The 24,749-nt window shown below is 39.8% G+C and overlaps 2 protein-coding genes across 2 annotated transcripts; both read right to left on the bottom strand.

The window, feature by feature from the left end:
* Window positions 1-21,274: 21,274 nt before the first annotated feature.
* On the bottom strand, window positions 21,275-23,459 carry LOC147497350 (uncharacterized). Its single transcript, XM_086562849.1, has 4 exons — window positions 23,131-23,459; window positions 22,430-23,029; window positions 21,424-21,600; window positions 21,275-21,365 (listed from the first exon to the last, which is right to left on the bottom strand). The coding sequence occupies exons 1-4, from the start codon at window positions 23,457-23,459 to the stop codon at window positions 21,275-21,277; spliced, it is 1,197 nt and encodes a 398-aa protein (XP_086418975.1).
* Window positions 23,460-24,046: 587 nt separating this feature from the next.
* Window positions 24,047-24,469, bottom strand: LOC147497349 (uncharacterized). Its single transcript, XM_086562848.1, has one exon. It carries the CDS (start codon window positions 24,467-24,469, stop codon window positions 24,047-24,049), a length of 423 nt encoding a protein of 140 aa, XP_086418974.1.
* Window positions 24,470-24,749: the final 280 nt, after the last annotated feature.

The raw sequence follows: 24,749 nt of genomic DNA, 5'->3' as shown, positions 1-24,749 counted from the left end.
TGGTAGCCTGTCCATGAACATAGGAACTGTTATGTTTTGGGTCATACTAAACATTTTAGGGGAATGGCGTTTTTCTTCTGTGCATGATGCCACTTGCAGCGACTTCCTTGCTTTAGCCAGGGGACGTATGTGCCACGACCTTCCCAGAACCTTGATGTCTAGTTTAGCTCGAGCCCATAGCATGAGGCATAAGTACCTTCTTATGCCTATTCTAATTTCCTGTATTATGTTATGTTTCTTTCCTATTTTTTGTACACATTTCACGGATTGGATTACGGTCGACACTGTGCGACCCACCAATAGTATTATTCGATCTTTCTGTGCAATGACTTGGCAAGGGTGGAGGATACAACCTCATTAGGTTGCACCCTACACCCTGTCAGACCAAGTGGCGCTTAATAGATTAGCAATAATAGATGATAAATGGCGGGAAGCCTGGCAAATTATCATGGCATGGCAGGACGCGAAGGAACCTCACTTCTTTATAGAAGAAGAGGATGAGGAGGATGATGAATAAAGCGGGAGATAAGGTAAGTTTTCATTCTAGTTAGTGTCTGCTTATGTCCCAAGCAATTTGATTCTTGTTAACCCCATAATGGGAGGAACTCTTATAGAGTTGTGTCAGTTTTTATATTAGTATGTTTTAACCTTGTTTTGTAGATGTTCTAGAATTTCACGCGTTTCCATTATATTTTTCTACCTTCTTTATTTAAATGCTTTGAGGACAAAGCATGCTTCTTATTGGGGGCATAGAAACACGTGTAATTAAGGCATCTGTTAGGATATAAATATGTATAATATGCATTTGTTTTCTAGTTAATATTTCAAAAATTCAAAAATATAAATAAATAAGTTATGCTATACACTTAGGAATATTGGTATTGTTTTCTTTCTCTATGCTTTTAATAATCTAGAAGTCTCACTTAGCTTTTGCATTAGAATAATTTTTAGAAACTTAGGTTAATATGTAGGTAATAATCTTTGCATCTATCTATAAATATATTACATGAGTATCTATGATTGTTAGCAGTAAGTTCTGAAATCTAGGCTAGAGTACTTATTCTACAAATCCTGTGAGAATATAGCCTAAAGCCTTATCTCGAAAAAACATTTGAGAAATGACACAAGGGAGAAGTAAAATCCGGATAGAGAAATCACACGTCCACTTGCTTGATCACTATGCCATATCCTAAGCGAGAATTTAGACCCTCTTTGGATCGATATAGCCAGAAATTCAAACCTATGAATTATTTTCCGCTAGTCGCCCCTCTGAGCCTTTCTTTACCTTTTCATAAACCACAAATCCTTTACCCTGTTACAAAACAAAACAAAATAAAAAAATTCAACCTACCTAATTTAGATAAGTCTGAGAATAGAATGAGGAAGAAAGAAGAAGAGAAAAACCTGTGTAAACAAAAGTTAGTTAATTACTTCAGAAAATAAAGAAAAGAAGTTTCCATCCAAAGAAAAGAAAAATAAAAATAAAAATAAAATAAAAACTCCAAAAAAATGGAATAAAAGGAGTCAAAAGCCAAAGAAAAAGAAAAAAAAAATATATGGCTATGGATGGAAACAAAGTGTAGAAGCAAAAGTAAATAACAGGGTTTTCTCTAGTTACATAATATGAAGACTCTATTATCTCATACTTGTCCTTTTTGAATATCCATTTCCTTCCTTCTTAAACCATCTCCTAATCCCCGCAACACCTAATAAAGACCTCTAGCTCAATTAGGAATAAGTTAGTGTGATAGTAAGTGGCAGATGTGTTTGATCAACTCCGGCTTCCTTGTTGTCATTGAGATTGTAAGGTAAAGTGTGCCCACCGCATTAATCGGAGTAGCGAAACTTGAGTGGAAAAATCAGAGTGTTGTATCTTGACTATTATTGTGAGAACCTACTTAAGGACGCTATTCCGAGTTTCAGAAACGAACTTGCTAGACATTTCATAGTATTACTCATTGTATATATGTTTATTGTAGATGATTGATTATTATGCATATATTAGCTTAGGTTTCAACTTGATTACTCTATATGCATCGCTAGTGAGAGGTATAGTTAATTTAGAGCATGAATAAGGAAACAATAGTTTTATTTCTTAGTCGTTGTAGTATAGATGAAGTTTGTGAGTACCTTCACTGGAAAACTCTCATGAGGCTATAACTCGTCCGCTAGGGAATTCCTAGTGGTTTAAGGCCTTGTTGCAAATGGTCAATGCAATCGCACTCAGCGAAACGAGAGTAGATAGAACTCCATTTTTGGTCACTTATTCTAATTTCTCATCTTTGCTTGAGGACAAGCAAAATGCTGTTTGGGGGTGGTTTGATAAGAGCCCAAAACTGTAGTTTTAACCCCTTAACCATTATACTTTTGGACCAATTATGTGAGTAATAATTAAGAGTTAATACTGATTACATGTTTTTTATGCATTTCAGGCTTCAAAGTCCATGATGTGCAGAAATGTGCCACTTTAGCGAGATAAAGGAGCAAAGGTCGGTTGCTAAGGAGTTCCATGATCAAAGGCCAAGATTCAAGAAGACAAAGCCTTTGTAAAGCCCGGTCAAAAGCTGAAAAGTCGACGCGGGCAGAAACAGCACACAAAGTCAGCAGAACTTCCGAAGGCCGTATCTTTGGACTCAGACCTTGGAATTGGGCCTACCTTATGTCAAAACGACCGGCTCAGAAAGAGCTTTCCAATGGTTTAAGCCTTGACCCAATCAGAGGAGCAAAAGTGGATGAAAATTCTATTGAAGCCAAATCCAGCTGAAGAGCCCTTTTCGGACTGAAAGAATTGGGTTTTGGGCCGATTTTCCGGCCCAAAACATGGCTCCAAGCCCATGCACGATTTTTGGATCTGAAAGTATAAAAACAAAAGCTTGACTCTTTGTAAAGATATAGATAGTTAGGTTAGAAAATAAATTAGGTTAGGATAAGAAAAGTAGCTATTAAACCTTAGTTCTAGATCTAGTTTTCGATTAATTAATTAGTTTTTATTCTTGTTGTAAATTCAGTATTACATTATTTTATTGATTTTTATTAGATTAATAAATTAGTGTTCTTGATAATCTAGTTCATTTCCTTTACTTAATTAGTTTAATTCTTAGATTCAATAGTTGTCTTAATTAGATTGAAATAATTATTGCATGAGTAGTTGCTATTGAAGTTTAAATTAAGCAAGTTTCAATCTTTATATCATGTTTTGTTCGAATTTGATTGGGAATGATAGCGTGATGATTCTTGGCTAAACCTCCATTAGAGGGGGTTGCGAAGCCTTGATGAAGGCTTGATTCGTGTTAATGTTGAATAGTCGTAATTTCCTTTCCACTCTAGAAATGATTAGTTCACCATGAGAATGGGTGTAATCGTTCACATGCTAGTTATGAATTGGTAGAAATGCCATGTGTAATTAGGGATTAGGAATAACCAGATTTTTTCTCATGAAGCGATTCAATTCAGATTACGATGATTCGTCCGTAATTGGATTAAGTTGAGCTAAGGTGGAATCATCCCCCTCTAACTCCTTATCATAGAATCGACGTAGTATTCCCATAGTTGTTTAAATAGTCGACTAGTTGCATCTTGTGGGTAGTTGCATCGTATTCTAGTTATCATTTCGTAAATCTCTCATTAGACTTAGAGTAGAGTAATTAGACTAGAAAACACAGCATGCGGAAGGACTAGGAGTGGAATGAACTTCCTACTCCACTATATCTGTTCAATAGATCAATTTAGACACGTAATAAAGTTTTAGTTTACTTATGTTTTGAGTTTTATCGTTCATTTCGTAGGTAAACTTTATCTTCTTATGTTCATCATCACCCTACATGCTTGTCTTTGGAAAACCTTGTCATCTGCTAGTGGAACTAGAGCATCGCTCCCTGTAGGCAATAAAAATCCTTAATTACAATCTTAATGCGGTAGGTGAAAAGTGTAAACTACAAATAAATGAACTCGAAGAAATTTGAAATGATGCGGTATGATCTCTCTAAAGACTACAAAACCAACATGAAAAGAATTCATGACAAGCATATTTTAAGAAAACATTTCGAAATTGATCAAAATGTTTTGCTTTATAACTCAAGATTACATCTGTTTCCAGGAAAACTAAATACTTAATGGACTAGTCCTTACATGGTCATTGCAGTCACCCCCCCATGGGGCTATCACTTTGAAGGATTACAAGGATAATAACACCCTCTAAGTTAATGGTCAGCGCCTAAAACACTATCATGAGTTACGGTCTACGGATGTAGAAGAAACCATTCTCAAAGATCCTATCTATGAGGTTTAAATCCTCTGTTCCGTGATGTATTTCCAATCCTTTCGTTCCCTTAAATTTGTTTCTATGGAATACATCAGAAAAAGTAACTGGACCACTCCACTTGGAGTGTGTGGTTGTAAGTGTCGGAGCCTTGAGTCTACTTATACGTGTGTATTCCTTGTTATCACTTTTACTCGTAGTTTGAGTAGTGTACCTCTATGGAGCAAGTATAAAGTTTTCTTTTTCTTTATTTTGCACTCTTTTTGTTTAAAATAGCTTTTCCTTGTTCTTTTTAGAAAAGTTCTTGGTTTTTCTAGTTTTTATAATAGAGGATTCTTGATACAACACTAGTCATGTGTTTTTGTTCCAAAACGGGCAATGGATTATACATGGACCAATCCCAAAAAAAACGCAATCTAGGGGGGGTTTGAGATCAGTTTTGCTTATTAAGGGTTGCCTATATCACCGCGTTATTCGCACGAGTCAGGACATTCCATGTCTTGCACAGTAAAACGACCAACTCGTATAATTGAAGCTATGTCTGTCTGGATTGGGTCACTCGAAACCGACATGAAAGTTGCCTAAGATAATCTGTTATGTTACGTTTTTATCACTACTTTTGTACAAGTCCTTTGTATACATCTCTACATAGTTTTCAAAAACTTGAGGATATAAAAATTTAAAATATTACGTCCCAGAGTAACCAAAATGATACTGGATAAACGTATGATTTTATCTTCTTGCAAAAACTTTCTATTTTGCTAGAGATACCTTTTAAGAAAAACAAGAACCTGAAAAAAAAAAAAAAAAAAAAAAAAAAAATAAATAAATAAAAAAATAAAACTCATGGAGGAGTCGAATTCTATAATTAAACAAATGGTGTAACCCAAAGTGAAACCATGATCTGTTTAATTCTATCATGCACCTCTCTATTATTGTCTCGAGAATCTGATATTAAAAGACTCATTTTGTACAAAAATTTCTTTTCCCCCTATTTTCTAAAAACTTTACAAAAATTCTATCATGCACCTCTCTATTATTGTCTCGAGAATCTGATATTAAAAGACTCATTTTGTACAAAAATTTCTTTTCCCCCTCTTTTCTAAAAACTTTACAAAATTTCTATCTGCCAAAAATTTTAAAAACTTCTTTTCTCTTACTCCCCATTTCTATAAACCTTTCATAATGTCTAAAAATAGTTCTTCTCCACCGAGCAAGGCTCAATGGAGACGTGTACCCTCTGGTTATGAAGTTTGTGCGTCTCTTCTGATTAATATTAAACATGATATCTGGAAGAGAATTCACACCATCACACCTGGTGTAGGAAAAAGTTCCTATGCGCGCAGAGACGACGTGCAGTCAAGGAGAACTAGTGCTTGAGATGTCAAACACCAGACTGCCCTGGGCTTCAGCCGATAAGCAAGGGCTCAGTATTTATAGTCTACATGTGTCTTACACCAAAACACAGAGCCCAACTTCATAGAGTAATCAAACCATCTGGTTGGGATTGACTCGAGTCTTGGGGATCTGACTAAAAACGACACACATTTTTACAGTTTTTCAAAATATAATCCAAAATAATTAATTAATCTTTAATTTTACGTTTGTATATTTTTTCCACCATCCATTCTCTTTGCTTTCGTAACACGATTTTTAATTGATTCCGCTATTCGTGTGCTTTGTTTTCAAGTTGGCATACTCTATTCTTTTTAGAGCTCGTTCGTGTATACAACTTATGTCATCTTCGCGCTTCAAGGCGTTCATCTATCATCTTGTGTGTCATGCAACCTTGGATCAAAGCATGTGATATACTGTTGGATAAGATTTTTCATGCTGATCGTTTAGACAGTTCGTTTGTCCGAATCAGACTAGTAACGAAGCGGGGATTTGCTTTTAACGTGTTACGAGAAGGATTGGGACCTTTTCGGTATTTCCACATTTCATATGGGCTTGGGCCAAAAATTTCAAACCCTTAAAACCCAACAACAGACGGTCGTACATAGGTTTAAATTCCAACCAAGCGACCGCCCGACGTACCATCTCTTTCACAAAAAACCCTAACTTACAAAATCCAACCCGACAACCGCCCGTGCCTCACCCACTCGCACCGTGCCTCCTTCTTCACCAAATTCAAAAAAAAATTCCTACTACTACTAGCAAACCTTCACCCCACCCACCTCATATACACTATTAATTTAACCAAACCATCCTCCCATGGCTGCCAATCGAAATATTGTACCCGAAATGGATTTTTCAAATGTATTTGATTCCGTGGTTTTTGATGTTTTCTTCAAGGGACAGATCCTTATAAGAGGTTGGAGGCCACTCTTGCTAGAACCTGCCGCTCATTGCTCCCCTTCTCTTGCTTAAGCTTTCTATTATGGCTTATCTCATGATAACGAAAGATTGGTTACCATTTCATTTAGGGGAGGCACGCATGTATTGACTAGGCAGATAGTTGGTTCGGTTTTGGGTATCGAAGCGCGACATGAGGTCCCCGAGAACTAGAGTCAGCAATTCTATGGCACAGTGTTCAAGTTGATGCATGCGACTATGTTAAAGGGTGAGTACATTAATGGTTCCACCTGTGCGAGGCAGATTTCTTTGAGGAAGAACCAGTTGGCAGTGGCAAATTGGATTGCGCACAACCTTGTGGGGACGACGAAACCTTCGAATATAGGTAATTTAATCCTTCACATTCTTTGGATCTTACAGACCCGGAATAACAGGTTCTGTATTAGTTCTAACCTGTGGGACCAGCTTTCTCAGTCTAGACGAAGTACTGCTCCTTTTCCTACCCTTGTAACTAAGCTCATGCTTAGTTGGGGAGCAGCAGTTCTGAGTGATTTTGTGGCAGTAAAGTCTGCCACATTCACTCCTGTCTACTTTCATTGCATTTAGCATGACTGGTCCCCAGAGGCTGTATAAGAGATCGAACACTGTCTCGATGATGACGACGCTCCACCTCCACCTCCAGTAGACTACTTTGCTCCAGGAGCTCTGTCTCAGTTCACTCGTCCCTTGGATACTTTGCAATTCATGCATGAGGGACAGTGTCAACTACATCAGTAGTTGAGTACAATTCAGCAAGAGCAGCGTGTCTTTCAAGCTAGCACTCTCTAGATGCTTCAGGAGCTGCGAGATGAGATTGTTCCATAGGCTTTTACGCCTGAGAGAGCTCGACGAGAGGGAAAAGATAGGAGTAGTTCGAGTTTGTCTCGACGTCGTTAGTTACCCAGCGTAGATTCTGACTAGGCAGCTGCCTAGTGTCCGCATAGATAGATATATTTGTTTTAGTATATGTCTATACTTTCTACACTTTTAGTTTTTATTAGTATTATCTATATGTATGCCTGTGTTTTATGGAATGTATAAGGATTTGTTGTATATGAGCAGAAAGACATACAAATACATCATGCCCAAATTTTCTTATTTTCTATACTATGCATGTTTTTACAAAGAAAATTCAAAAAGCCAAAAATTTCATGTTAGAATAATTACGTTTTTACCTTTTAGTTATCCCATGTACATCTTGTTCTTTTTCTATCAAACCACGCTCTAAACTTGTTTGGGGGTGGTATATTTTCATAATGAAGAACAGCGTACAGGTCACTGCCATTTTTGCTCATGTTCCTATGGTAATCTCTTTCATTTTCTTCATACTTTGAGGACAAAACATATTTCTATTTGGGGGTGGTATAGTAACATTCTGCAAAAACTAGACATTTATTATATAGCATTCTTATATTAGATATATTTAGTATATTTCTATATTTCTTTCTTTCTTAAAATATTTTGAAAATACCAAAAATATTTTTTATGTTTAGTACTAAACGTCTTATTTTCCTTTTTCTATGATGAATAAATGGTTTAGAAGTCTCATTATAGCAATATAGTAAAGATTCGTTCTTCAAACTCAGACTAATGTACATACAATAGTTTCTGCATATTTTACATGAATGGCATGCATCAGCATTTGATTGTATATAACATTAAGTTTCCAAGACCAAGGTTAGAACAGTTAAGTTCCATATCCTGTGATAATCTAGCCAAAAGTCTCATCTGAATAATTATTGAGTGATGACACAAAGGATGTCTTGATAGAAAATAACACGTCCACTTGCTTGATCGCCACACCATATCCTAAGAGAGAATTTAGGCTCTTTTTGAATCGATATAGCCAAATAAACTTTAAAAACCCAAAAATATAGTTTTTTCTCTAGTTACCCCCCTTGAGCCTTCACCAATTTCTAAAAGCCTTTTTATTTCTTCACCATCAATCCCTGAACCATTACTACACACAATAAAAAGCGTACCTAGCTGACGAGTTGAGAATTGGATGAACAGTAAAAAGAGAATAGAAGGCCTTATACAAAAACATAATAGTTAGAAGCTTCAAAAAGAAAAGATTCAAAAATTGAAATCTCCCAAAAGTTCAAAATCAAAAGGAGTCGATTTCAAAAGAAACAAAAACAAAGTAAGAACTCCCAAAAATCAAAATCATATGGAGTCACAAAGCTAAAGGGCTAAAGAATGAATCATAAATTTGGAAGCAAAAGAGCAAAATGAGGTTTTTCTCTAGTTACAAATATCCTGAAGACCCAATTTCTTAACTTATCAGAGTTTATCTTCCATTCCTTTTATTTCTAAACCACTACCTTAGCCCCGTAATTCCTAATAAAATACCTCTAGCTCAACTAGGAATAGGATGGTGTGATAGCAAGTGGATATTGTGATCAATCACCCCAGTTTCTTTGGACGTCAATTGTGTATGTGAGGAATATATGTCTCCTCTGCACTTGAGAAAATGAAACTTGAGTGAATCTATCAGAGATTTGTGATTGCAACACACCCTGTGAGATCCCAACTTAAGGACAATCTCCAAAAGTTTTGAAAATGACTCTGCTTTTGCATGTCACCACTCATGTTTTGCACGTTTATCTTTAGATGATTAAATTACTATGTATATATTATTTTGAGTTCAAATGAGTTTTTCTTTATTCCCCCGCTAATGAGATGTATAGACCTTTGAGAATAAGCAGGGAAACAAGACCCTTTGTACTAGATAGAGGAAGTTTGTGTGTACCTTCTCTGGAAAACTCTCACGAGGCTTAAGCTCGTCCACAAAGGAATTCCTAGTGGTTTAAGGCCTTGTTGTATATGGTCAATGCAATCGCACTCCGCAAAACGAGACCAGTACAATAAATCACACATTTGTGATCTTAGTTTTTTCTCTCTCATCTTTTCTTGAAGACAAACAAAATATTATTTGGTGGTAGTTGATTAGTCCCCAAATGTGTATTATATTACCTTTACAATACTTCAATTATGCCCTTCTTATGCTTAATGAATAGACAACTTATAGCTTTTGCTACCATTTGCAGGATACAGGTCATTTAGGACGTATATTCCTAAAACGTGCATTTTAACGCAAAAAGGATTGCTATTGACGCTGCTTGAGAAGATTCTAGTTTAGGAGCAAAAGTCCAAGAAAAAGTCAATGGTTCAAGTCAACTATCAAAGTCAAACTCTGAAGGACTTAAAGCTAAAAGCTGAAGACTCAAGGACTTAAAGCCAAAATCAAGAATTCAATTAGATGGGCTTAAGTCAAAATCCCACAAAGCTTAAAAGTTGTTTCTAGAAGAAAGGGCAAATATGCAATTGGTGTCATATATAAACCAAAGTATGAAGAGAAAGAACATTGCCCTAAGGCTAATCTTTGGTCATTACGAGTAGATAATATGTTTTAAATTAATAGTGTAATTTGTTATTTACTTGTTTTCCATTTCTTTTGTTCTTCAAGCTTTAATGATTAAATCAAGTTCCTATTATCTTCAATACTAGTTTTCAATTTTCTCTTTAATACAAGTTTTCAATCTTCTCTTTCATACAAGTTCATCACTTCTCCAATCTTTGATTCAATCCCACAATACTAGTCATACTCATTTGATAAGTTCAAATGAGTATAACTTTGTGAGTAAGATATCCATAAACCATTTCCATACATGTTTTGCAATCAATCAATAGTTTATTCAAGATTTAAACCCATTTTAGATAAAGAACTAGTGTTTCCACCATTAAAACTTTAAGAACAAGAATAAGAAAGATTAGAAAGTGAGTTTCTCACCCATCAATCCATTCCTCTAACCAAAAGATTTAAGATGAACAACACAACCCTCAACACCACTATTACATCCTCTTCAAGTAGTTGTACGACCATTGATTTTAATTGTTGCGGACTCAACAGAAAAACCTTGTAGCGTCAAATTCAAAGGGAAATATGAATAATCAATGCAAAATAAATACATAAACAAACAAAATTGAAATCGTTGAATAACCAACGTTAGAAACATAAGTGTACATATAAGAATAAGGAGAGAAGAAGCCTAAAGATTGTTGCTAGAAAACAATAGGAGTGATGATGATAAGTAGAGATCAACAAAAAGAAGAATTTAATGGTGAAAAAATAGTCAATTTTCACTGGAAATTGAAGAAATTGAACAAAAAATGGGTTCTTAAACATACCTGATGGAAAGAAAGGAGAGTGATGGAGAGAATGGAGAGTGGCTAGGCAAGAGAGGAATGAAGTCTTTAACACTTTTTGTTTCAATATTCAGGAGGTGTGAGACCTCGGTACGTTGAAGAGCGAATGTCTCGCTGAATGCTGAAGTATGTGAACTTAAAAAACAAACAACTGGGATAACCACTGAATGCTGAAAACTTACTTTTCAGCGCCTCTTAACGCTAGAAAAAAAAAAAAAAAAAAAAAAAAAAAAACAACAACAACAACAAACAACAACAACTACTACTACAACAAAAAGAAACGACCCCTTAGCTTGTGTTTGTTTGGTGGCAAACCTCTAGTGGGAAAATATTAGATTTGCCAGTATTTTACCACTAGAGCTTTGCCAGGCTAATTTGTAGTGGGAAAATTTTAGTTTGCCAGTATTTGTTTGCAAAAATTTATAGTGGGAAAATATGGGATTTGCCAGTTTTGTTAGTGTTTGTTTACATGGTTTTTTTCCCATGACAAATAATATTTCAACTTTTTGGAAATATATATTTTTTTGTTTTCAAACTCAATGGACTCTAAAAAAAGCTAAAAATAAAATACAAAATAAAGAAAATTAAAGACAATACAACTCAACATTAATAGTAATAGTGTTTCTTTTCAAACAACCATAAAATAAAGTCAAAGTGCAATAGACCTTAACAACCATTGCTATCCAAACACATATAAAATGTCATTGTGCCTTGGATAAATTCTATTTCTATATTTTCCCATACTCGGATCACGTGCTATGGCTTGATCCCAAACCTCGTTGCTAACTATGATCTTCTGTTCTTCATAACTCCATTTTTACATTAGCAATATCGCGTGCATCGTAAGGTTTGCACTCCCTGAGTTACAACTAATAGTCAAGTCGATACCAAATGTAAATGTGTTTTGGAGTGTTTCTCTTGCACGCTCTTTTGATATTGGAAGAAATCCGTTCTCATTCTTATGACCTAGAAGTAGCTCGATATGGAATGTATCGATAAGAACATTGTCCATCTCATTTGTCTATCGCATTTCCATATCTAATTAATAAGCATACAAATTAAGTTAATATATTTAAAACAATGACAATTTAAGAAAGTGCATTAGGATAATTAGTAAAACAATCTTGGTTCAAATGTCGTTACATCCACATTAACATAAATTTAATTAGAATACTCCACAAACATATCGGACTAGTACAACTACAAGACGAATAGTAATTTGATCATTAGATCAATTAAAATAACTAAAAACACCATGACCAAGTAGTGGATGTAGGTCCAATCATCATGTTGCTCAGCCACATGACCTCTTATATTTTGTATGTGAGGTGCATATGGAACTCCTATGTGAGGTGCATGTGGAACGTGAGAAGCTAGCACTTGGGGAGGTTGTGAATTTGTCAATTTGGTCTTTTCGATGGGTCGTGTGCACACCTATGAAGAATTGATTCCGTACACATCTTACGCTGAAGGTGAATGACCAATCTATGTTCAGCTTCTTCTATGGACTTACATCCATAGTAATCCGTGTTACTATAACCATTCACGTGGGCTCTACAATCATCCCAATTTGTGTACACTCCGCAATTATTTCCCTCGAGCACTATGTAACACACAGGTTTTCCTAATCCTGTGATGAAATTAGAAAACATATGGTCATAGAACATACAATTAATTTTACAACATACAAAATGGCCATAGAAAACAATTATATGAAATAATGCAGGCCACATGCATAGGCAGTAACAAGCCATCACACACACACACACACAAGCAAGTAAGACCATATTTTCTTCATATTTAACATCTTAACCAATGGTTGGAACCTAAACAAACATTGTATCCCACTTCTTTAATTGACTGGAACTTCAACTTGTTGTCACTAGGTAGATTCCTACCAAAACAAAAACACTTCTACGTGGCAAGGTATCTACATGATCTATCCACAATTGAATCCTATAAGATCTGAAAATTTGAAAGTGTATTGAGTAGAAATACAAGTTCAGTGGACGGAAAGTACTAATTGAACAACAAAACACATTGCATCCGCCATTACAAGGAAAAGATACAATTTTCAATTAAATTGCAGCTGGAAAGAAATATACGCCATCCTCCAATGGGAGATGATATACAAATTCACTGATTCAAGTTGCAATTTGAACGGTTATAGAAATTGAAAATGAAAAGGGCGAAAATCTAGATTAAGAAATCATATTAGAGAGAGAGAGAGAGAGAGCATCAACAAGTGTGCAAGAAAGAGTTATATCTGTAAGCAATTTTTGCTCACAAAATCTATGGTAACTCTGATGAGCATGAAAAAACTTTGAGTCAGGTTATATATATTTAAGAAAGCACAGGTAAAACCTTAAGAAGGTAAGCAATCACAGTAAGTACCTTATACAACTTATAACTATCTCATACAAGTACAAATAAACAAGTAATCACCAATGATATAAATAACAACACTCCACACACCAAACATAAACAATTATTCCAACTTAAAAAAAAAACCAAGGCGTCTAAGGGGATTCTACCAAAAAATCTATTGTTACTGATCTCCAACTCTGACAAACTCATTGACAAACTTTTAGGAAGCTCGTCATAAAATGCATTATCATGTATTTTCAGTCTATACCATCTCATGGGGTACAAAATTTGTGTGGCATATTCCACCAGTAGCAACAGCAGGCAAAGGCAGTAGCAGACCACCTGACTGCACACTCTTCACCACTAGTAGCCACCACTAATAGCAGCAGTAGGCAGAAGCAACAACATCCACCAACAACAGGAATAACAGCCACCACCACCACCACCACCAGCAACACCACACACTACACTACACACTTCACACTACGACACACTACTACACACGTCACACCACCACACACACTGAGATAAATCATTCACCACTCCTCCACACTTCACACCACCAGACACACACTTAACAATAATATATTATAGTAATAGTAATACCCAAAATGCACCCATGCAAAAGCCCTATATAGTTAACAACAAGTCCACTTAAAATATAATTGCAAAATATAGTTTACAACAAGTCCACTTAACATAAATAAAAAAAATAATAATAATACCCAAAATATAGTTGCAACTTGCCAACATAAAACCTTTTTAACAAGGTCGCCTCAAAGAACTTCTTGGTGTAGCTTCTTAAACAACCAAGCAGCCTTGATATCCTCTTCAAGGCCCAAGAAGACCTCCATTAGCTTATCATCAACTGCCAGCAAGTCAAGTGAACTTAGGTAAAGTTTCGGATTCATATCCGGAAGAGAATGCAAAGCATTCTTCAACAATTCTATTGCCTTTGGGGTAACTACTACTCATACGGGCTGGTGGTTTCAAAGCCTTGGCTAATTCAACTACCGTATCAATGAACACCTTAAATGAACGGAGTTCAGGTATACCCTCAAAGAACCGAGACTTCCTAGATTTCTTGGTAGTAAGTGTAGCGGTATTCTGAGCACTCTCAATTTGAGAAGTACCAGCATCACTAGCTTCGCTCTTAGCAACTTCAGAATCATCACCCCCACCTCCTTGGGTTTCCTCAATATTATTTAAACAAGTTATATAAACAAAAAGTTAATTTCATAACAAGTTAGATGCACAAAATTCAACTCTATTTACTTCAAAATCAACTAACCTCCCGTATCTGTGTGCATATTATCGAACACAGTATTGCCCCCTTCTCCAGTTGCATGGTCATTCCCAAAAAGAATACAACATTCATCATAGAAGCGAAACATTTTCTGCTTAAGATTACTTTCCCCAGGATGAGCCTATATCCCACAATATATCAATCAATATGACACCCTAAAAAATTACTAAGTAAAAAAAAAAAAAAAAAAAAAAATATATATATATATATATATATATATATATATATATATATTACCTTTATGTAACTCTCCCATGCATTATCGTCCGCATCAATTCTTTTGGTCTCTTTGTTGAAAGCTAAACCAAACCCACTAGCATCGACTGCATGTTTGGCAACTAACCAAGCAACTTTTATTGTTTTCAACCTTGATCTTACATTGTCAGATACAAGATTAATGCTATGAATTGATTTCATCAGCAGTACGTTTAAGCTTTCTTTCCTCGATCCACCCATTATCAGCCCTCCTACCCTCGCTAGCTAACTCCTTTAACAATACCTCTAACAAGATGGTTTCCATGTTGGGAAACCATCTAATTTGGGCTGATCTCTTCCGTTTTCTATTGTCAACACCACTCAAAGGAGTACTCATATCACCTACCATACCTAACAAGAACATCATAATAAAATCATAATGTCTATTACAAAAATACCCTACTAAAATCATAATGTTTATTACACAATCATAACAACGATTACTCCACATCGTTATCTTCCGACATTGCAATTGACAACTCATCCCTAAAATTAGTCCACCCAGTGGTTGGTTGCATATCAATATTCATATTTGGAGCATTAAGAGAGTTGTCATCCTTTTCCTCCTCATCACTCAAAGTACTGGAAGGATCTTCTTCTCGCAAGAAATTGTGCAATACACAACATGCAAGGATTACCTTTGTGTGTGTCACGAGGTCCTGCAAAGTTGGATGCCTTAGCTAAGCAAATTGCTTCTTCAAGATACCGATTGTCCTTTCAACAACAGTTCACAAGGACGAATGTCAAAAGTTATATTGTTCTTTATAATTTTCAAGTTGAACTTCACCTATCTTTCTAAGATGATACCACACACCACGGTAAGGCGTGAAAAACCCTGGCACTAAAGCGAACCCAACATCTGCAAGATAGTACTTACCATTTGGAATAGTAAGTTATGTCCTGGATGAGACACGACACTCCTCAATAACCTTAATCATGTCAAATGTGCAAGCTACCAACACATTTTGAATGACTTGACCTTTCCTATTACGATAACTAGCATGTTGCACCAATGGTAAAATAATTTGAAAGTGTGTACCATCAATTGCACCCACCGCATCCTAACATAAAAAACTTGATTAAGATTGACTAAACTACCAAACCTTGTAATTAAAATGTTCCTAACCAATTTCCCAAAAGTTGACTCACTTTAAAATAGCAATGTCAAAGATGTGTGTTGGAACACTCACGAGGAGAGTTTTCAGCGGTAGCATTTCTTACTAACTCTCTGAATAAACGAAGGATTGTAGCCAACACAACATGGAAATAGCGGCGTACTATTTCTCCCGAACGAAAGAATTGAAATGTTTCATTCCAATTGTGCATATCATGCCCAACTCTGTTAAGAAATAGGGCTACTTGCTCTGTCACCGTAACATGTCTGCTATCGATCGGCTAGGCCATGACCATGCATAGGAGTGCACAATCAACAAAACACTGACGGTCTTATCCTCAATTGCTCGTGGAAGAATCAATGAGTGGTTGTATACATCCTACGCAATACAATTCTCCGCACTTGATCACAATTCTTATGAAGAGCTCTAGTAAGAGTTAGTGGAGCCCTACGCCTAGGCCTATACCTCCCCATATACCTTCTCCTTTACCAACATATCATCATCATATGGGCACCCATAATTATAAGTAAAAATGCCACTAACATACGCTCATGTTCGGTTATCATTCTACAATACCTCAAAAAATAAAAAATTATGAGGTATATGTTGTGACCTATCTTTCTCTCCTCCTCTCCTGTTCTATTTATAATCACTCACCTCTCTCCTAGGCCCTCCACCTGTCCCTCCATCTCTTGGTCCATCGATTTCCGCGTGGAGGGTTCCCATACAACCCTAGGGTATTCCCCTTGCCCCTGCTGGGCATGTGTCCTGATGGTACAACTCCAGGTCAGCAATCCCTTCAAGTCGCGGCTTTCCACTGTCGGTTCTTGGTTCTCAGCCTTCATGCTCGACTCCTATGTCCGCGACCTTTCTAGAATGCCTCCCACCCCACCGTATGTCCTCTTTCTGGATCCATCATCCGCCGGACCACCGGCCATCATAAATTGGGTCGCTACAATGCCCCCTCTCGAGTCCGCGAACCTCATGAATGTTCATGGACTCGAGAACTCATTTTTGCCCACCTTTTCTCTTGACTTATGTTTCACTCTTCCTTATTATTAGTACACGTGTCCCACGCGTGCTTGGTTCGGATTGCCTCATTTCCCATTCTTCCATATGTTGTGTATCCTCTGATTTAACTGATAGTTCCTTGGTTTCCGCTCCCCTTCTTTTACCCTTTTACCCCCCTCCGTACTTCAAATTCCACTCGCTCCCTCTCTCCTCCTCATTTACTTCACACTCTCCTTCTTCTTTCTCACCAGACGCCATTTTTAACTCCCTATTCTCTTCCTTCACTACCCTCTCTCCTCTTTGCATTCAACCCTTTCCCCTTTTTAGATTTCTTCTCCCCCTTCCTTTCTCTATACCTTGCTTGCTCAGACGCTCGTTCTTGCTGTTGGGTTGACACATCAGGTTGGAAGTCTTTCCTCTTCTCTTTTGCATTTCTTTTCGTGAACTGTTCATCTTCCTTAACTCTCTCCTAATGTCGATTCCCAATCAGAGGGTCCGACTTCCTCGCAGTCATATGCGGAGGCGTCCTCTCCTCCGTCAGATCCCACCGCGGCCCCCTCCACTACTGGGCGGCCTTTCAAACTTCCACAGCTTCCCCCACGCTCCCATCGACCTAACCTAGAAGCGATTAGGGTTGGCTATGGTATACCAGACAACATCCTCCTTGAGCATGTGCCTGACGTGACTCACTTTCCCTATTTAGTTCCCCCAAGAACTGGATGTCTCGTGGCCACGGTTGGTCAAATTGTCTCTAGCTTGCAGCTGCCGCTGTCTCTACTAGATGTCGAAGTATGCAACCACTTCAACATTCCCCCTTGCCAGGGTATAGGAAATTTTTGGCGTATCATGTATGCCGCGAACCATTTCAACCACCACTATAAGCCCCAAATAGTCCTCTGTGACATAATTTCTCATTACTATATATGCAAAAGCACCAAAGACATGAGCGTGGGATACCACTCCTTCTGTGTCCGTCCCAGTAAACAGTCCTTCGCCCTTAAACTTACCACCTCGGACAAAACTTGGCACCACTACCCCCTGTATGTCTCCGGTAATTTCCTGTCCGCGGTTATACCCTCTGAAGTGACTCTCAATCATCTCACTTTCCTACCTCACGGTGAGTTCGATTTACTACATCTCTTTGTTATGTCGATTATGCTGCGGACTCACTCATTATCTTTATTTCTCTATTACACAGGTTGGAGGACCGACTCGAAATCCCATTTTTATACTGGTGTGAAGTCCGCGGTCTTTGAATAGATTCGCAACCTGGACTCTTCTCAAGCTAAAGTTTTCGGCATAGATCCTTCCCATGGAACCCCCTTATTAACAGACCCCGCTCTACATACTTTGGGTAAATACTCTGCTCCATTCTATCGTCCACCGCCCCCCAAAGAACAAAAGCCTCGGTCTTCACCTCCTCCACCATCCGCGTCCCATCCTCCCAAGAGTAAGCCTCACAGTTGCGGCTTCACTCATAAAACAACCAAGTCTCAGGCCCAGGCTCGTGCTCTAGTAGAGATAGTCAGAAAATCCACTGCTGACCTTCCTTCTCAGTCTTGCCGATATACCCCCTCTTACTTCTGCTCCCTTGCTGACTGGGAAGATCAATATATTCCTCCAACTTCCCCTCCTACCGACTCCCCGCCTTCCCCCATGGATGTCACCAAGATTAAGTTATATGACACTGACTCTGACGAGGAACTAACAGAAGTCCTTACCTCTCAAACTGTCCCGGCCTCAGCTGGCCCCCCCATGTCCACGGATCCTTCATCTAAAGAGCCCCCACACAAGCGCAGCAGATACTCTCCTCCCGCAAGACCTTCCGCGGTGTCTCACCCCTCTTCCCAGATGCAGCGCCCTGGCAAGGAAATCGCTCGATCTCTCCCAGGGTCTGTGGCTCTGGAAATTTTCTGCCCCACCTTCAAGGTGCGCGGCCGTTCTGTCAATGTGGAGGACTCTGCTATGGAGAATCCTGCTGTGGCCTCATCCATGTTCTATGGTTCCCATCTCCCCCGTGACCTGGCTTATGTAGATACTGGGACCTTTGAACAACATCGCACCTCCCTCTATACCGGCTAGGAGAAGGTATGTCCCGCTTTCCACACCTTCCACTCTCTGCTTTATCCATTGTTCTGATTGCTCTTTCATTGCTAGGTGAGCTTGGACATGTCCTACATGATCCGCAGCCTTTTCTCCTCCTTGAATACTGTGGAATCTTTAGAGAAGGAGGTTGGCGGTCCCAATGGATTGAGGGCCACCTGTGCCCGCCTTCAAGCCAATCTGGTAGCCGCGAACATGGCCAAACTTCGAGCTAAAGATGAATTAAGGACTGCCAAAGCTTCACATCAGGACTTCATGGACGGAGTGAATGACCGCTTGAGCAAGCAGTGGGAAGCCCTTGTCCTCCAATATACCGAGAATACCATCGCCCTCTTTCTACAACACACTCAAGACATGGAGCAGCTGCGGATGAGCTTCAAAGCTCAAGCCGACAAGCGTGTGGCCAAGAAGCTCACTGACGAACATGCACGTTTGATCAAAGAAGGTCGACTCCTCCCAGAAAAACCTCCCTCTCCCATGTCAGAAGACCTGGTTGTCACGGTCCCAGTTGCCGCGGACCAGACTGTTTCTGACTCAGTTGATGTTGCTACTCTTAATCCGCTGCCCGAAGACCCTATTTGTGAGGCCACCTCTCCGGGCCAAGCCTCGAGTGCTCTTGAACATTCAACCCTCGCTGAAGACCTATTGCCAAACTTAGACTAGCCCCCATGTTGGCTACCTGTCATTTTGCTAATTGTTTTGTAACTAACTTACCCGACTAAGTGTGCCCTTGTTATTTTCCCTTGTGTGTTTATTTGGTTTGGAACTGTTTTACTCCCCCGCATTATATGTATGGTCTCTTTGTTTTAATTATTGTTTTGCCTGAAATGCTGCTATTTATCCCTTTCCATCTGTACTCTCTCTCCACTGGTCAGTGTCTACACTGGGGCCTTCTCTCTTCTTGCCCCCATGTGTGACCTAGGCCTCTCACCCGCGAATATCTCATTTCACTTCTCAGGCACTCATAGACTATGAGGTCCGTTGGGGCAGCTTAACCCGCCGTGGACATGATTTGAACAGTTTGTCCACGAAGGGCTCATCCCCTCCGCGGCCTCTCTTTTGGAGTGGCTTCGCCAACCGCTGGGCTTCTCTCTTTGCCCCCGGGTGTAGCGTATGCCTTTCTCCTGCGGATGGCTCTCCCTGATCCGCAGCTCTAATTTGATGTGGACCTCTCGTCCTTGAACATCTTTTTCCCTCAAACCGTGTTTAGCATGACTGCTAAATTTATGCATAAGGGCGAAATTTACTCCCCAAAAGTGCCATTGTATTATATATTTACAAACAACTCCAATGTGTCATTCTAGATTTTCATTACATTCAAACGTAGAATATTTTTAACATTCTCACATTCCATGGCTTTTCTAGCACTTTTCCTTCCACTGTCCGCAGCTTGTAAGTGCTTGCTCCTCCTACGTCGACCACTGTATAGGGCCCCTCCCAGTTCGGACCCAGCTTTTCGTCGTTCCCTCTCTTGGTACTGTGTGTCACTTGTCGCAGCACGTAATCCCCTATTCTGAACTGTCGCGGCTTGACTCTCTTGTTATACCGTCTTTGAAGGCCTCGGTGATATTCCTCTAGTCTGATTCGCGTCGCATCTCTTCTCTCTTCTGCTAAAGTCATATCCACTGCTAGTATGCTCTCATTCAGTCCCATTTCCACCTCTCTTGTCCGCGTTGTGGTTGCCACCATTTTCGATGGAATCACGACCTAGACTCCGTAAGCTAAAAAGAGAAGGGAGTTTCCCCGGTTGACGTTCGAGGCATTGTCCTATATGCCTAGAGAACATGACTCAGCTCATCTACCCACACGCCTTTCTTATCCTCTAGCTTCCTTTTGAGATTGTTCATAATGGTATTGTTAGAATATTCTGCTTGCCCATTGCCTTCTGGATTGTATGGAGCTGAGAACCCCTGCTTCACCTTGTATGCTTGTAAAAACACCTACACTTTGGATCAGGTGAACTGGGTTCCATTGTCCGCAATGATAATATACGATAACCCAAATCTACAGATGATATTCTCCCATAAGAATTTGATCACTTGTGCTTCCTTGACCTGTTGCAGGGCTACTGCCTTGATCCATTTAGTGAAATAGTCTGTGGCCGCCAACATGAATCTCCTTTTGCCGCTAGCCATGGGCAGCAGACCCACTATATCCATTGCCCACATTGGGAAGGGCCACGGACTAGACACACTATGTAGTGGTTCTGCTGGCGCAAAGATCATCTGAGCAAATCTCTGACACTTTTCACACCGCTTAGCGTAGTTCACGGCATCCCTCTTCATGTGTGGCCAAAAGTAGCCCTGCGTTATCAATCTATGCGTCGTTGTTCTGCCTGCTGAATGACTTCCACAGTCTCCCCCATGTAACTCCGCCAGCACCTCTATGGCCAACTTCGACCGAGACACTTCAACAAAGGCCCGTTAAAATTATTTCGATATAACTCTCCTTCTATTAGTACGTACCTCTGCGAAGTCTGCTCCAATATCTTTTCAGCATTACTGCCCATTTCTCCACTGTCCTGATCTGATATTGTATCTCGTAAGAACTCAACATTACTGCCTATTTCAGCATCCTCCCAGATTTTTCTGCTTTCAATGCTTGCTTTAAAGGCAGATTTGTCACCACTACTACTGAGTGTGCTTCAAAGTATGGTTTCAACTTCAAGGCAGAGAACACCAATGCCAAGGCATACTTTTTGACTCTGCTATATCGGGTCTCGGCATCCAGCAATGTTTTACTTTGGAAGTACACCGACTTTTCTAACTTACCCACAATTCTGACTAGCACTGAGCTAATTGCATACTCTATGACCCCTAAATACAAGTATAGTTTTTCTCCCTGTTCTGGCCCCAACAGCAGAGGGGCCTTACCTAGATAACTCTTCAACACCTAGAACGCCTCCTCGCATTCTGCGGTCCATTCAAAATCCGGGGTGTTTCTCAGCAACCGATACAACGGCCTACACTTGTCCGACGACTTTGAGATGAACCCATTCAAAGCGCGACCCTTCCCGCAAGTCTCTGCACCTCTTTGACGTCCTGAGGTGATGGCATCTCCACTAAGGCTCTTATCTGCTCGGGATTGGCTTCTATTCCTTGGTAAGTAACTATATACCCCAGAAACTTCCCCGTAGTAATGCCGAACATACACTTCTCTGGGTTAAGCTTTAAATTGTACGACCGCAGTATATTGAACGTCTCTTTCAAACCCTCTAAATGTTTTTCCTCTGACATACTCTTCTCCACCATGTCGTCTATATAAATCTCAATCCCCTTTCGGATCTTGTTTTCAAACATTTTCTCCCCTAGCTGCTGAAATGTAGCCCCGACGTTCTTCAATCCAAACGGCATTCTCGTATAGCAATATGTACTGTCTTCTATCACGAAAGTTGTCTTCTCCTGATCTGGCCCATACATGGCGACCTGGTTATATCCCATTGATGCGTCCATGAAAGAAAATATTTTAAACCCTGCAGTTCTATCCACCAGCTCGTCTACTCTCGGCATGAGGTAGCTGTCTTTAGGACATTCTGAATTCACATCATTGAAGTCGACACAGATACGTACCTTGCCATTCTTCTTAGGCACCACGACCACATTTGACAACCAGTCGATAAATGACACCTCTCGTATTATACCTGCTCCTTTCAACCTCGCGACCTCCTCATGAATTCCTTCGGCGTACTTCGGTCTAATGCCTCGCATTTTCTGTCTTATTGTCTTAGCGTCTTCCCTCATATGTAACTTATGACATGCGAATTCTGGGTCTAATCTGGTGACCTCCTCAATCGTCCACGCAAACACATCTTTATTGGCAGACAAAAATTGTACTAACTTAACCTTCCATTCCTCAGACAAACTGGAACCTACTGATGTGAACTTCTCCTCGTCACCTTCCCCTAAATTCACTACTTCTATCTCATCCAAGGTCTTCAGTCCCTCTATTGACTCTGTCGACCCCTCCCCGATGGTGCATTGTAATTGATATGCCTGCCTTTTCCTAGAACGCGAAGTCTCTTCCTCTGATCCGTGGATCAATCTCTTTACTGTACTCTGGTGACTGTTTTGGCTATCACCTGATCCCCACGGACCTCATATACCCTGATAGGAGTAGGGAATCGAATAACTTGGTGGTATGTAGAAGGGACCGCTTTCATCTCGTGAATCTACCTCATTCCCAGGATGGCGTTGTATTGCGAGTCGGCATCCACCACTTTGAACCTCGAGAACACTGTAACTGGTCCCATGGTCACTGGGAGCAGAAGCTCCCCTAAAGGTTCCGTCATGCTTCCATTGAACCCATACAAATTTGTCGGTGAGGGCCTCAACTTCTTCCTTTCTATCTTCATTTCCTCCATTGTCCCTCTAAACAGTAAATCTACCGCACTGCTGCAGTCCACTAACACCCTCTTTACCATGTAATTTCCCATCGCCACTGTGATCACCAACTCATCCTCATGCGGGGAATCGATTGCCTGAAGGTTCGCGTCGGTGAACATTATGCTTCCCCTTCCATTCGCAGACCAGGAGGTCGCCCGCGAATGTCCTGCTGATTTGTGGACCTGTTATATGCTTGCCGCCCGCCGTATCCTATCTCGGTGTGCATTGTGGCTCAATATCTCTCCACTGAAGATTACGTTAATCGTCCCCAATATCCTCCCTAGGTCGGTGCTTGCTCTACTTTTTCCTCTTCTGTTATAGACTCCTTCAACAACCCATTTCTTATCATCCTCTGAATCAACCATCTCAACGCGTAGCAGCCGTCCGTCTCATGGTTATGTATTTGATGATAGGCGCAATAAGGTCTGCCTTATACCTCCACTGGTTTGGTTTGCGGACCCTCATACCCCTACAAATTCTGAATCAACGGTAGTATCTCGCTCAATGACTTGTTTAGTGGCACTTGTTCTACCTCGCGATAGGGCTTTTTGTCTCGACCCTCCCTCCTAGCCTCTTCTCTGCTCCTCTCGGGCTGCGACGAATATCCTCAGTATCTGCTGCTTCCTTTGTTCGAGGACTTATATCGCCGACGTCCCTTGCCTTTTTCCAGCGATAATACTGCCTTCCCTGGCCTTCTCACCTCTTTCTACATGGTGTCTACGTACCTAATGTACTTCTCCACCCTCGGGTATAAATCCTGTAATGTTGCAATTTCATTCTTGGCTACCGACTTATGTACCCTCGTTCCGGGGCGCAATCCTCTCTCGAAAGCTATCACTGCCGTCCTTTCGTCCAGATTCTCCACTTTCAAGGTCTCCGCCTTGAATCTACACAAGAAGTCCCTCACCGATTCAGTGGACCTTTGTCTTACATTGAACAAGGCTGCGATATCCAGAACACGCTTCTTCTGGTGTATAAAATGGTCAATGAATGTTTGCTCCAACTCCTGAAAGCTATTAATACTCTTAGAAGGTAATCTGTAATACCAGTCAGATGCTCCCCCTTTTAAGCTTGCTGGGAACATCATACATCTCAGCCCGTCATACCGTGGCTCCTGCCACAACGGCATCTACTGTCGGAAGTGATGAGTATGTTATCTATTGCTTGTGTGGATAAGACCTATGTTATAGAGTATATAATAACTTCGATCATAGGGATCAATTTCTAATCTCGTAGCTTCATAATAATTTTGCAAAGCTTCCGCATAATTTCCTTCGGATTGAAGTGACATCCGTTACGGTCATTCATTCTATTAAAAGAACCACCGTTCCAGAACCGTACATGAGATTTTCACCTCATACGGCTCCTCCTTTATGTGCATAATGATAATAATCCATGGAATTAAAGGT

The sequence above is a fragment of the Coptis chinensis genome, chromosome 5 (assembly GCF_015680905.1).
Source record: "Coptis chinensis isolate HL-2020 chromosome 5, ASM1568090v1, whole genome shotgun sequence".
NCBI lineage: Eukaryota > Viridiplantae > Streptophyta > Magnoliopsida > Ranunculales > Ranunculaceae > Coptis > Coptis chinensis.
Note: the sequence above shows the minus strand (reverse complement) of the source record. Positions and strands in the feature narration are given on the sequence as shown.

Coding starts and splice junctions, on each gene's coding strand:
- LOC147497349 (XM_086562848.1), bottom strand. CDS start 24,469: ATGCCGTTGTGGCAGGAGCCACGGTATGACGGGCTGAGATGTATGATG.
- LOC147497350 (XM_086562849.1), bottom strand. CDS start 23,459: ATGTTCACCGACGCGAACCTTCAGGCAATCGATTCCCCGCATGAGGAT. Junction 21,601..22,429: donor CTGGTGGATAGAACTGCAGG/GTTTAAAATATT, acceptor CATACTTTGAAG/CACACTCAGTAGTAGTGGTG. Junction 21,366..21,423: donor TTGGAGCAGACTTCGCAGAG/GTACGTACTAAT, acceptor CCTTTGTTGAAG/TGTCTCGGTCGAAGTTGGCC.